Source organism: Somniosus microcephalus, chromosome 19 (genome assembly GCF_052327205.1).
Source record: "Somniosus microcephalus isolate GS21.2 chromosome 19, FLI_Smic_1.0, whole genome shotgun sequence".
NCBI classification, from domain to species: Eukaryota; Metazoa; Chordata; class Chondrichthyes; order Squaliformes; family Somniosidae; genus Somniosus; species Somniosus microcephalus.
Genome location: NC_141005.1, coordinates 10941673 through 10956976, shown reverse-complemented (window position 1 = coordinate 10956976; position 15304 = coordinate 10941673). Strand labels below are relative to the sequence as shown.

Genomic DNA, 15304 nt, shown 5'->3' with positions numbered 1-15304 from the left:
CCTTAAAGTATCTGCTAGTCCCGTTCCAAACTGGCAGTGCTTCGATAGCTTGCGCAGTTCCGTTAAATACTCAGCATTACTTTCATCTTTATGCTGGTTCCTTTTGTGAAACTTAAATCTTTCTGCTATCAGCAGCGGTGTGGGGTTTAAGTGGTCCTGTAGGATTGACACTATGTTTTCAAAATCCTTTTCTACTGGCTTCTCTGGGGTTACTAGGTTTCGTAGTAAGCCATACGTTTTTGCACCCATTGAATTCAACAATACCAGCGCTTTCTTGTCATCTGGCACTTCATTCGCCTTGCAGTATACTTCTATGCGTTCGGCATATGTCGTCCAATCTTCGACTTCATTGTCGAACGCTGTGATACTGCCACTCTTCGGCATTTTTGGGTGTGGTTAGACTGGCTTAAAATGGCGTCTCCCGCGCTTTCCTTTCTTCCCCGCTGCGGCTTAAAATGGCGTCTCCCGCGCTGCTGCCAACGCCGCTCTCGGCGGTCCTCGTGGCAAATGGCGACGCCCTGTAGGTTTCGTGCGCTGCTCCTGCGCTGCTGCCAATGCCGCTCTCTGCGGTCCTCGTGGCAATGGCAGCGCCTCGCGTTTTCCTGCGCGCCTCTCTCCCCCGTTGACACTGCTCGGCCCTTGACCACCGGCTGCGCTCTGCTCTCTCTCGTCTCTCTCTCCGTTGACGCCACTCGGTCCTGAACACCAGCTGCGCCCTGTGCGCTCTGCCCTCTCTCTCTCCCCCGTCGACGCTGCTCGGCCTTTTTCTGTGCCGCTCGGTCGGGCACTAGCCGCCGCTGTCCGGGAAGGGTCTGCGCAGTACCTGTTGCCAGCCCATTTCGCTGGACCACCGTGACTCGAAAGCCAAGCCTGGCTCTCGACAGCCTCCCCTGCGATGCTCAAATCTGCGCTGGATGACTGGGCGGTTGCCCGTGGTCGACGCCCGTGCTTCTGGACTCGACCTTCTTCTACTGTTCTCCAGGAGCGAATCCCTGGGAGGTGATGCAGAGTTGCAGGTAGGTTTGAATCTGCGTCGTCGCCAATGTTATATCCGTGTATCTTAATGTTGTGTCCTTCAATAATCAGACAAAAGACTGCAGGGAACGATCAACAGGTGTTTACTGAATGAGGGTTACTCTAGAACTAACTGTACAGATCACTACTCAGGGTTTATATACAGGTGTGGTCACTGCCGGTACTACAGTATACAGGAGCTGTAAAAAGTAGTTCTCTCCCTTAAGGTATATATACACATTATTACATACATTACACACCCCATTTGAGAACAACTGATGTCGGTTATGAAAACAGGCTTGCAGATTTAATAAAATACTCATCATCTGTGAAAAGAATTTTGATTGTCATTCTTTAACTGTTCTTTAACAGTAGTTTTTAACAAATACTGTTTTAAATGTTGCCAAGTCACTCAACAATTAAATCCCTCCAGTGATCCAAATTCCAAAACAATGTTAGATGTTACACACAAATGGATTGCCAGCCAGTGTTTCTGCTCTATATTATGAGAAGCAACGCTCAACGATGAACATCGCATAGATTCCTCAACAGCTGACCTCAAATACCACACTTTGAAAGCCAATCAATGTTGTTCATATTGAATTTTCACCAGTACAACCCAGAGGCAAATCTAATCTGCTAGATGTCAGTAGCGCATGGAATGATGTTATGTTGACATGCTCACCTGCCAACAGGACCATTATTAATCCCACCCTTATGAGAGGACACTAAATACCACTGGGGGGGGGGGGGGCATAGTTGCTTAGCTGATAGGGAGTTGGGTTTCCCAGAGAGTTGAAGGTTCAAAATCTCAGGCCAGCCTGTCACTCAAATCTACCCGCCACATACAAGCTAAGTTCTCAGTTGGACCACAAGGTAAAACCACTCAGGAAAAATACTTGGCCTCAACTTTGCTCAGGAATCTGCAATAAATGTAGAGGTCAGTGTCACAAAGCAATATGAATACTTAAGGAAATGTGTGGGAAAACCAGCATCGGACTAGCATTCTAGGAATTCAAATTCAAAGATTGCACTAGAGGATCGGAACTGCTCAAATATTATTTGCAAAAAACGTAGCAAGATACCAGTTAGGGAATTATAACTAGCGGATTCAGCACTAGTAGCAGTCATTTGCAGGGCACTATCGAGGTTTGTCTGTAGAGCACACAGGCCATCAAGAACAACTGGCATAATTTTAGAAGCAACAGATGTCTTGGGAGTCAACTGAATTTTTCAAAATGATTTAAATAGCCATCTATTTGGATTTTGATAGGTGCCATATTTGAGATTTCTAAAGAAGGCAAGTATGGATTTTAATGGCAAATTAACCAACTGGATTGAAAACTGGTTTGGTAATAGAAAGTAAGCTGGTGATGATAAACTGCTAAGAGAAATGACTAGTGACATTCTGCAGGAATCTATTCCGGATACATCACTGTTCACGAACGACAAGGAACAATGAACTCCCCTTATGATGTTAGGTGATCACTACTGAAAAGATAAATCACACAAAAAAAATACAGATGCATTAAATATTTGGGCAAATTAATTAACTAAGTGGCACTTAATGTGGTGAGATATTCAGTAATACATACTGGCACATAGAAAACATGCACAATAGATAGGTATTGATCAATAAAAGGAGAAAAATTTAAGTACGATTATTGCTCATGCACTCAAAGTAATGCCAGGGCATTGCCAGCAAGTTGAATCGTGTCTTGGAATGCACCTACCAATTAAAATTGAAAACCACAATAGGATTATCTTAACCTTATACAACTCCCAGATAAGAATGACAGAACCAGAAATCTCTGTCTTTATTTATTTCACATGATTTTAAAATAGATTCACAAAGGAATAGTTTGGTTCAAAGCGGATGGTGCTCTTTCTTTGCTCAGTTTCAAAATGGAAGTTTGAAGACAGCCAGCTTGTAATGGGATTGTGCTTTATGTTCGGAAATCAAAGTTATTTTGGTCTAAAATGGTTTGGTTGAAATGCTAAGTATGTCCTGTCTGCTGGCTGTAAGTAACCCGAGTTTGGGTAGACTCAATCCATTTCTTAATGAGCATGAACCTCCAGCACAAAACTGTTCTTCATTTGGTACTAATTGACAATGTTACTCAGATAGGCTCAAGGATGGTTGTGGAAAATGAAAAAAAAGTCACAGTGATACAAGTAGGGGGTGCTCTTCTAAGATTGGGGTTGTTGCACACGGAGTGGTGGGAATTTTGCTCTGTATCTGGCTGGGAGAGCTCATGGTGACGCTAGGTTCAGAAAGATTTGGAAGATCTAAGTAAATCTAGCACAAGAAGGAGATGGCTAGTATGGATAAGACAGCCTAGCTTATAATACTGTAGTAAAAACAGAAAATGCTGGAAATACTCAGCAGGCCAGACAGCATCTGTAGAGAGAGAAACAGAGTTAACGTTTCAGGTCGATGATGGTTCTGACGAAGGGTCATCGACCTGAAACGTCAACTCTGTTTCTCTCTCTACAGATGTTGCCTGACCTGCTGAGTGTTTCCAGCGCTTTCTGTTTTTATTTCAGATGTCCAGAATCTGCGGTATTATGCTTTTGTATAATACTGGAGTAGTAATCTAATAGTGGTGAGATAAAATCGAGCCATGGCAAGTTGGGAAATCGAATTCAGTAAATCTGGTAATTTGTGGGCTAACGCCAGACAAAATAACCACAGAAGCTGCCGGATTATCGTAAAAACCCAACTGGTTCACCAATGTCCTTCAGGGGAGGAAACCTACCACACCTACCTGGTCTGGCCTACATGGGATGCTAGTTGCAAACTGTGTGGTTTACTCTTAATGGCCTCAGGGCAACTAGGGTTAAGCAATAAATGTGGCCTTGCCAGAGTGGTTCACATCCCAAGAATATATTTTAAAAACTCTATATACAGCAAGTCTCTATGGATGGAGAGCATGGACACCGAAAAAGAGGGACAGAGAAAAGTTGCACATCTTTAAGATGTGGGGATACAGAAAGATCATTAGTTGTATTGTTCGAATAATGAATGGATGATTGAAAGGCTTAGAAACATGAAAATGATGCCCACCAAGATAAAGAAAAGAAATTCCAATACTTTGGACGTTATTGCCAGAAGAGGACACCACCTGAGCAAGACAATCTTGCTAGGAGAAACAAAAGATCAAAGACTATGAGGAAGACCAAGGAAAAGATGGCAGGATACAAAATATGAGATTGGCAACAGCAACAACATGACAGGCAATGTTGAAATAGAATCATGCACATGGCCACCTTACTTCAAGACAACACTCAAAGGAAGAAGAATAAGTGCAAGCAATGACAAGCTACTGAAATTGTATAGTATTCCTTCAAACCAAGCAGGTGTGAAAACAATGATTTTTAATACTAATTTTTCAAAAACAGGACTTTGATCGGACACTGGTTTCTCCAATGACCTATTTCTATTGGAGAACGACTTCCTGAAGCCGCTCTCCAATGACTGTTCCCATGTTCAGCTGCGGTAAAAACGCATCTGTTTATGCTACAGAAACATTTCTACTTTGAACCACTGTGCACACGCAAGGTTTTCAAAATCACAGTTGATAACTATTTTATAAATGCCAGGACTAATGACAGGATAGGTCTGTATAAGCCAGTGGTAACAAAGCCACTTAGTCATCTATACAAAAGGTAAGCAGGCACACTTCGGCTCCTCGGCTGACTGACAAGACATGTTTTCGGCTGCCTTTGATGGTGGCATTTATTTTGAAGGCAGAGGTGGTACAGGTACTGTCAAAACGCGTCGTCGTAAACCACCTAACATTGGTCACGTGTGTGGCCTCGGGGCGTAGCTGTGCTGCTCCATTCACATTAGGGGTCTGCTGCCATTGGGCCTCTCCCATTATAAACGAGACTAGTATTATGAGGATCTGAAAACATCTCTCTCAGAACCACTTCTGATATGCAATATGCTGGGATTTCTTTTCTCCGTGCTGGAAAAATTCAACACCACCATGTTTTGTTTAAAAAAAACTATTAAAATTTTGCTCTACAAAAATCCAATTTAACTTCAAACCTAAGAAGCATTTGCCAGGAATGCATTTAACAATGGCAGATTGGTTTGTTTTTGCCTCATCAGCCAGGTCATTATACATTTTCAAGTTTCTGAACTAGACACTACCCTTTTTGAAAATATGAATATTCAGGAAAGGTTCACAAGCTGGTACAATAAATAAGAGCAATTTCAACTTTCATTTATTGGAAGCACCAGGAACTTTGTTAACGTGCTTAGAAATATTATGTAGAGATATTTGTAACAACATAGTTTTTTAGGACCTCCTAAAGCGATACCAACTCCTCAAGACCAAAGATATTAAGGCAGTACCATCAAATATAATTTTTTTGTAGTTTTTATTACAGAACAAAGTGGAGTCTCACAGCAGTAAAGAACTCCAATCATTGAGGCTTGCAGCTGTGTAAGACCATTAAAGTACTCAGCCCTCCTCAAGCTGAATCCTGCTATGCTAATTAAAATCCATCTGCACACAGCTTTTCGCTTAGTGCTTTCATAGACAAGAGTCACATTGCACCTGAAATTCTCTTACTACCTGAATACGCAGAGTTGCTCTGTCTATCTAATGGCTGGACCTTATCATTTAGAGGACACAGTGCCTCCAAAGCAGTGGCAATTAGAACAATTGCATTTTAATTGGAAAGCAACAATTCACGGGAAGAAAAAGATGAAATGGGTCTCTTTCATGCAAGCAAGCTGTACTTATGTGACATAAGAAAATGCAGAACAAATTACTAAAGGCTTCAGGGTGCATTCACAAATGTCATTTTTGTGTAACATTATAAAATTCAATTGGTACAGCTGTGCCATAGATTTTTATCAAAAAAAAGCACCCCGTCCCAAAAACTGTTATACAATAACACTGCGCAACTGTGTTTTTAATCCATTGCTTCCATTAAAGGCATATTACAAAAACAAATTTTTCTTCAAGTGATAGTCACACCAAATGAAAGAGTCCCTAATTTTCTAGATTAATAGTTTACAAGTTGCTGGAGGTGACTGACGACAACACGTTTTTGTCAATAATCAAATTTAATACCATGGCTATATAAATGTTAAAATTACTGTTGCCTTAATTGGATTTCCAGTTATAATTCTGTAAAAAAAAAACTTGGTTCTCAACAGATTTAAGCTACTTTTCTCAGTCCACCCACAGTACTGCAGTGGACCTTTTATACTGACACAAGGCCACTTTATCCATACGCAACGTGAAATACTTCCCACAATGAAAATGATAGCAATTTTCTAACATTATGCTGCCTCCCACAAGTTGTATGCCATTAAGAAAGCCAGGGGTGCTGCTGTATATAAGAACCAACTACTTAGTCAAAAAGGCAATTGGTCTTACCTTATCATCGATGTCACTCTCACTGTCACACTGTTAGAAAAAGAAAAAAAAAGATAAATTAGTCTAAAAGCACATTTCAAAACTATAGAATGAATTGCTGAAAATTTGGTAAATTTCTGATGCAGCAAAAGAATTCAGAAATTGGTTTAGGGGATGGAATGGTTTTCTTTACAAAAATGTCAGATTGGATTCTGAAACAGGGCTAGAGTGACAAAGCAGGCTAAATTACATTTTCTAGCTCCTAATTTCTTTGTACTGGGGTACGGTTCTATGGGCAGCCCCCTCACTGTTCTTCATGTGTGAAGCCAAGACAGCGTCTGTTGGCAAGCTTTTCAACTGTGGCGATGTCATAGCCTGATGAGGTGCACCTTCCGGTAGGTTTCACTGATTAACAGTCAGGAGGGGGAACACTGACTGATTATTCCCCTGCCTAGATGGGGACACTAGGCTAACTGTGTTCCCCCCATCACCGTCCCAATTGAGGCCAGTTAATTTAGTACACAATAGGGAATACCTAATAAAACAAACTATCTTGAAAAATAAAACAGAACTTTTAACATACACAATGGGAACATGAGGATAACCAACTATGTCTTAAGACACCAGCTGCTCTCTGTCACCTGGTAGGCTTTACAGTAGTATGTGGTCTGGCAGTGAAATCAAGCTTTTTGGAGTCAAGCCAGTAACACATCACACAGATAATAGTCAAATTGCATCATGATGTCTGACGTGTAGGAGGATTGGCATTTCAGAAGAAAATTCCAGAGTAGATTGTCAAAACAAAATTCTAGGTGAAAGAATGCAAAGTTTTTATTGGGTAGAGGTTTTGACTAGTTCCAATCCCCTACTCACTTGCTATATTACCATTCTGCACAAAATTTACACATAAAATGAGGCACAAAAGTCACACTGTAGCAAATCTCAATTAACTATGATGTACCACCTCCACCATTTAACTCATCTAAGGTGGCTGTTTGGCAATGAGTAATTTGTGTCAGTTCTGCAGAAGCATCTCGAGTCAAGCCAGTGACCTAGTATCAATAAACATTGGATTCATCTTCTATCTACCAATGCTATCTGACCTCTTCCCCCCCCCCCACCGCCGCCCCCCCAAGGCTGTTGGACAATATAATAGCTATGCAGCCAAATTATACTGGCCCCAGCCCCACAAGCTTGGCTGCAAGATGTTCCAAAATTCTCAGCACAACAGTGCATGTGCAGGCAATGCTTGATGCACATTACAGCTCGTACAAACCTGTGAGTTTCAAAGGAAGCCAACATGGCTAACTGCTTGCAGCAAAATGAATTAACCACCCTTACTTGTGCCAGACTGGTTAAAATAACAGGAGCTCTTCAGTTCTTCTGAGGATGAGAACCACGGACACTCCAGCCATAGTGAATGGCAATTGTTAATCAGACTAGCCATTTTTGACTTTGCATAAGTGGACTGCACAAGTGGAAATTGCTAAGTCATACTGACAGGTATAGTGCAGGTAGTGTAATGCCATGGTTCAGACATCAATCAGAGGCAATAATCCTTGCTCAGTCTCTTGTATTGACACATGCCGTTTGAATAGAGCTGCTCCAGTCATGCTAGATGCTCTGTAGGACAGCACCACAACTACAGTAATACCTTTTATTACCCCATGCCTGAAGTGTTTGCCTGCATTTGAGATTGCTACCAGGTTAAAGTGGCACATGTTCAAATTGTTGCCTGCGAGAAATTAATCTGGAGGTGGAGGTTTTAAAAAAAAATTCATTCATAGGATGTGGGTGTCACTGGCACGGCCAACATTTATTGCCCATCCCTAATTCCCCTCGAGAAGGTGGTGGTTAGCCGCCTTCTTGAACCGCTGTAGTCCGTGTGATGAAGGTACGCCCATCGTATTGTTAGGGAGGGAGTTCCAGGATTTTGACCCAGCGACAATGAAGGATTGGCGATATATTTCCCAGTCAGGATCGTGTACGACTTGGAGGGGAACTTGGAGGTGATGGTGTTCCCAGGCGCCTGCTGCCCTTGTCCTTCCTGGTGATAGAGGTCGCAGGTTTGGGAGGTACAATCGAAGAAGCCTTGGCGAGTTGCTGAAGTGCATCTTGTAGATGGTACACACTGCAGACATGGTACGCTGGTGGTGGAGGGAGTGAATGTTTAAGGTGATGGATGGGGTGCCAATCAAGCGGATTGCTTTGTCCTGGATGGTGTCGAGCTTGAGTGTTGTTGGAGCTGCACTCATCCAGGCAAGTGGAGAGTATTCCATCACACTCCTGACTTGTGCCTTGTAGATGGTGGAAAGGCTTTGGGGAGTCAGGAGGTGAGACACTCGCCGCAGAATACCCAGCCTCTGACCTGCTCTTGTTTACACCAACACTGATTCAGAGCTCGTATTTCAGTAGTTTGCAGGTCTGATTTGATGTCTGTAATGCAGCATAACCATACAATTAGTGACATTGAGTAGAAGGTCATATCCATGTATAATGTATTTAGGTTTTCCTTCAATCAGAAGTGGAAAGAGGAATATTTGCAGCTGGTGTCCGCATTCTTCTAAATCCAAAGATTGTTTTGTACAATTTCCCTAAAGGAATACTCCAGGCTCACAAATATATTTGTGCACCTTCTCCAGCATCTGTTTTTCTCCTACAGCCAAAAATTAAATTTGAATATACACACAGAAGGTATTTTATCTTTTAATTTCCTACACAGCAAGATAAATATGGCCACCAGTGTTCCCACGCTCATTTTCATCATTACAACACCTGAAACTGGCATTTGGTGGTGTGGGGCACTGGAGCAGTTTAAGAGAGCGTACTGCCCTCGCAGTCAGTAATATTTTTAACACCTGCCTTGAACTGAAAGGTCTAGAAGTGCAGCCCACTGGGAGGGCAGTATATACTGTTATTATAAATGTTATTTATAATCAATGCATGGCTCAGTGATGAAGTTGGGCAATTCCAACACGTGGACTGCATGAACTCCTTAGTATTGAATTCTTCTCACTAAGAAGGACATCTGTTGGAGAATTAGTAAAATAAATTTAAACTTAACTGCAGAAGGTTTGGTCTTAGGAAATGCCAGATGCTAAAGAAAGCTCACAAATAAGAGCTTTTTGAGCCTTTAAGAAACAATTATCATCACATTTTCACACTATTCTACTGATAGCTATAGTTTATATACTAGAAGTATATGGGCTGCACCAAGGCAACTGTTCACTTATGACTCTGTGATTTTACTTCTGGTTTCTTCAGGGCTTCAAATGTAACTGTCAGTAGATAGGCTTGAGGGTGCATGTTTACTAGGAACAGGAGGAGGCTATTCAGCCCCTCGAACCTGTTCCGCCATTCAACTAGATCATGGCTTAATTCCATCTACCCACCTTGGTTCCATAACATTTAATACATTGCCCGTCAAAAAGCTATCAATCTCGGTTTTGAAATTTGACTAGCCTCAACATCGTTTTGGGGGGGGGGGGGGGGGGGGGGAGAGTTTCAGCTTTCCACTACCCTTTGTGTGAAGAAGTGCTTCCTGACATCACCCTAATTGTAAAGTTATGCCCTCTTGTTCTGGGCACCACCATCAGCGGAAATAGTTTCTCTCGATCTACCCCATCAACTGCTTTAATCATCTTAAACACCTCAATTAGATCACCCCTTAATCTTCTAGACTCAGTTTAGAAAAATATAATGTCGTAAGAGCCACAACATTATATTCTGCATATTTCTGAAGATGAAGGTTATAAAAAATGGAGTTCGAGAAACATTCAGAACTAAAAAATATTTCTTAATCTGCAGTCTCCATGGAATAAATTATTTATAAATTAAAATAATTATTTAGGGGGGAGGAGGAGAGAAACTTGATTACAATTTTGGATTTTGGTGTGTAAGTGCAACCAGGGTTTTCAACTGGTAATGTTAGGTGAAGCACCAAAATGCAGTTTCATTTTTTAATTTATTGCCTGAAGTGGAGCTCACAGCACAAACTTGCCAATGAGCTTAGAATTCCAGAACTTTGTTTTCATTGTAACATCTGAGCCATCTTTTTTCCAGCTTAAAATGCTTCTGCTGCTGCTTGTTACAACCAGTAACTCTTAAAAAATCGAAGCTCAAATATTTTCATGCAATTTGTCAAAATAAAATACTTTTAGAACCTCTGGTATTCTGTGTAGCTATTGCGTGAACATTTACTTTGCTTGGGATCAGTGGGAGGACAGCCAGAGGCTTCTGCATGGGATTCCCTTCTAATTCCAAGGAAAATGTTGGGGAAAAGTCTGCAAACAAATCCTCTGCATGATACACACTTGTAGCTTATTCCGATTCAGTGGAAGCATCAATCAAGCCCACGCATTATCGGATTTTTGTTGCTCAAGCAGCTGAGTAACCGACAGAACTGGCATTGTCGAGAGCTGACATTGCCAAGAAACAATGCAACGATTTGCTGCACTATTCCATCATTTAAAATAAAAAGCAACTTCTTACAGCACCAGTTTCACCTTCAGGTGGGGCGCGATGGTAGCACATTCAAACTCCTGGCCGGAGCAGGGGGAAACGAGGGTCCGAGCGGGGAGGAGCAGAAAGCAGATTGAGGGGTCCGAGCAGGGGTGGAGCGAGACTGGGGCAGGAGAATTGGAGAGAATAGATTAGGGTCATGGTGATTGAAGCTGAGGGGTGGTTCTTCCTCTGCCCCCGAAGGAAGTGGCGTTCAGATGATTCTTCCCCCGGAAAGATAGCAGCCCACAGCCCCCTCCCCTCGAGATGTTGTGTGTCGATGGTTTCCAAAACCTGCTTGCTCGGTGGTATTTGCTGCCCCTCGGCCGGGAGAGGGTGCTGGTGTGGAGATGCCCACTCAGAGGAGGCTCCATTTTTTTGCCACTCCCTGGGACAGGGTGCCCCCTCCCCACTGTCCAGCTTTTTGTAGAGGGTTCCTGAATTCACTCAGGTGCGGTGAGATGCACAGTAATGCAGAGCAGGAATTAGGAACTGTATTGGGATGGAGCCAATCTCACGGTCATTATAGCAAAAGTTCAGTGACGTTTATGGCCCATATTTCTGACAAATGGACTGATCTTCAATCATTCATCATGTTCAATTATGACTAGGGGCCATAAATATATAGCTAATAGTCACTAATAAATCCAATATGGATTTCAGGAGAAACTTCTTTACCCAGAGAGTGGCTAGAATGTGGAACTCGTTACCACAGGAGTAGTTGAGGCGACTAGCAAGGAAGCATTAAGGGGAATCTAGATAAACACTCGAGGGAGAAAGGAATAGAAGGATATGTTGATGGGGTGAGATGAAGGGTGGGAGGAGCCTCGAGTGGACCTGTTGGGCTGAATGGCCTGTTTCTGTGCTGTAAAAACATTGTAAAATTACTAAAACAAAGATATAGAGAGGGGGAGAACAAGACTGTAATCAGAACCCACTTCACCTAACACTTATTTGGGCAACTTATTTATGTTATCTCCATGTTGTATGTCCCGCCATCTGCCCCACGTATTCCCCTACATTCGGAGCCGCCCAAGAGTTTTGTCCAAAAAACTCCAATATTTCTGCAGGGTTGGTCTACGGAAGGTTGGGCAAAAGAAAGAACTTGCATTTATATACACCTTTCACGATCTCAGGATGTCCCAAAGTGCTTTACAACCAAGTACCTTCGAAGTGTAGTTACTGTTATAATGCAGAAAATGCGGCAGACAATTTGCACATAGCAAGTTCCCACAAAGAGCAATATGATAATTGACCAGATAATGTGTTTTAGTGATGTTGGTCGAGGAATAAATATTGGCTCCTTATTTGCTCTTCTTCGAATAATGGGATCTTTTACATCTACTGATGGGGCAGACAGGGCCTCGGTTTAACGTCTCATCTGAAAGACAGTGCAACACTCCCTCAATACTGCACTGGAGTGCCAACCTAGATTTTTGTGCTCAAGTCTCCGGAGTGGGACTTGAACCCACAACTGACTTGGAGGCGAGAGCGCTATTACTGAGCCACAGCAAGACTGATCTCATCAGCTCTGACCCCTCATTGAGGTAGAACACTATTACTACCTTCCAACAAACACAGGGGAATTCAGTCAGTTGAACCAATAATCTGAATGTGTGACTCTTGACGAAAGTCTACTGTTGTACTGCTGAAGATATCAAGCCTCTCGAGGGTTACTGGACCAGTAAAAAAAAAGGAATATTTAAAAAAAATACAATGATGTAAAAATGTCCCTGGTGTCACTGAACTAACGCACAGCATCCACTGATATGCTTTCTTAAACTGTCAAGATAACTTTCCACAAATACTCCAATACTTTCAAAGATGCAAAAATGACCAGACTGGATTAATCGCAGTGAGCACTTGCTGTGTGTTACTTATGTGGACAAATGTAAAGAACAAAGTAAACCTTTTTCTCTCTTTCAGACACAATGTTATTATTTGCAATGAAGCAATAATTTAAATGCCTGTCTGAGACTTATCAATATCATACATCATTGTGATCAGCATTATGAAAACAAATTAAAATAAATAACTACACCAGGTCAAAGTGGAGGGGAGCAAATCTGGGGGATGGGGTGGGGGTTAGAAAAAAGATAACCTTTGATGACTTAGATTATTTTATTGTCTCAAAAATTCTCCTCAATATAAATTAGATACATCATCATAGGTTACTGCCTCTTTTGTTACTAGCCTGCTTGAAGTAATCGTGTCTGAATATATAACTTGGATTTATTCAAACAGGTTTCACCTTGTAGCACAACGTACAGGACATGGCAGGTCAATGTAAGCATTACAAATAGATTCAAGATGGAGGAAGCATCCCACAGAGCCTTGTAAGCAATGCGCTGTTAATAATGTAGCGGTGCATATATGTGATGCATGGGCCAATGCAATATGAAAAGGCTTCAATTCCCATCGGTGCTAGGCATGTGAAAATGGTGAAAAGAAACTGAGGAGCTCTTATGGAACCCAAGTGACCTTACTTTCACAGCAGAGAAACGGCACAAATACTCCAGTGTGTATTACCTTCCGAACAATACTGAGTAAAGCAGCCACTAAGAAAGGTAGAAATGACATACAGATTCAAAATATTTCTGTACAATTTGGATATTAGGGGATCATTTACTAACTAACTATTGCCCAGTCTTTTCAGTGGTACAAACCCACATATAAATTAGGTTTCCCCCCCTCTAATTTTTCTCTGCTCCCCTCCACAAGGTGTTGAATGTTACTGTGGTGCAGTTCCATGAGTGCCCCTCCAGTATCTCATCCATTCCTCATGAGCAAGGCTAGTCAGTGAGTATCAACAGGCCATGCAACCACAGAGCGCGACACTGCCCAGCCCGATCCCAACCTCACCCGACTTTCACATTTTCACACTTTCCAGCAGGAGTCGCATAATAAGTAACAGAGCCGGAAATTTGGCTGGATTTTCCCCTTACTAACTCAGGGTTGCGGAGGCCAATTCTACCACCCCTAATATTGGGTGAGGACAGGGTCAGGGTCACTTCCCATTGTCGAATAGCCTGCTGACTTTTGCAAAGAAGAATGGCTACCTGAGTGAGGTACAGGAGGACAGACCATATCCTAACTAGTCATTTCATAGAAACATAGAACATCGAAAAATAGGAGCAGGAGTAGGCCATTCGGCCCTTCGAGCCTGCTCCGCCATTCAATATGATCATGGCTGATCCTCTATCTCAATACCATATTCCCACTCTCTCTCCATACCCCTTGATGCCTTTTGTGTCTAGGAGAAGAGGGGAGATAATTAGAGGTGGGAAGGTGAAACACCTCTGTAACACTGGCTTTGCTGAAGCATACTTGTATGCTTCCCAAAGACAGGCTTATACAGAGAGTAATTTGTAGCAAGAACAATTAATTTTAATGGGAAGACAGTTCATTAGTCCAGATGTTATTGTCTATTTTTCCTGTGTTTGTTCAGTAAAATGGACAATGTCATAATTGATATAACAACAGAAAACGCTGGAAACACTCAGCAGGCCAGGCAGCATCCGTGGAGAGAGAAACAGAGTTAACGTTTCAGGTCTGGGACCCTTCATCAGAACTGGAAAAAGCTGGAGATGTAACAGATATTAAGCAGGTGCAGAGACGGGGGGAGTGGGAGGAAGGAATTGAAGGAACACACTGTACATTTGTAAGAGGCAGGAAAGATAAAATGTTGCAAATGGGAATGGCAAAATCATACAGCATGAAAAATGGAGGCAGGGGTTATAGTTTGAAATTGTTGAACTCAATGTTGAGTCCAGACGGCTGTAAAGTGCCTAATCAAAAGATGAGGTGCTTTTTCCAGTTCTGAAGAAGGGTCCCAGACCTGAAACGTTAATTCTGTTTCTCTCTCCACAGATGCTGCCTGGCCTGCTGAGTATTTCCAGTGTTTTCTGTTATTTCAGATTTCCAGCACCCGTAGTGTTAAGTCTGTGTGTTATATTGAGAATTACTACACAGACCACAAGAGTAAACTTTAACAGGTCTTTACTAGTCGAAGGTCATTTATGCACTCCTTCGTTTTTCCATCATTAGTCTGCAAGTCCATTTTAGACTTGTCTTTTGCACATGGGCTGGTCTTACCATCATCAGTACCAGAGTCTGAGCGGATTGTCTTCACCGAGTTCTCACTCTCTGCTTTGTCACTGTCACTGCTGCATATGCCCTCATCCAGTACTCTGGACAATCGTTCAGGTTTGACATCTTTTCTTTTTCCGGAATCTACCGTCATTGCTTTTAGGGGGTGCCAGTCCATATTTATTTTCCTGATCCACTCCCGTCCCAGAAGTGGTGGACCTCCCTCAGGTAGTACATATAAGTCCATTCCTTGGTGTTCTTTGCCCTTGTGTCTCACCTTGACTTTTATCTTTCCGATGGGGTATACTCTTTGCCCAGTGTAT

The 15304-nt window shown here is 42.3% G+C and overlaps 1 protein-coding gene across 16 annotated transcripts in view; it reads right to left on the bottom strand.

Moving 5' to 3' along the window:
* The window catches only part of fbrsl1 (fibrosin-like 1), an 843225-nt gene that overhangs the window by 192008 nt on the left and 635913 nt on the right, over window positions 1-15304 (bottom strand). For all 16 annotated transcript variants that reach the window (XM_086011930.1, XM_086011933.1, XM_086011931.1 and 13 more), the window contains one exon: window positions 6414-6443. In XM_086011930.1, the coding sequence (XP_085868056.1) occupies window positions 6414-6443 (30 nt within the window). The remainder of the gene's footprint in view (window positions 1-6413; window positions 6444-15304) is intronic.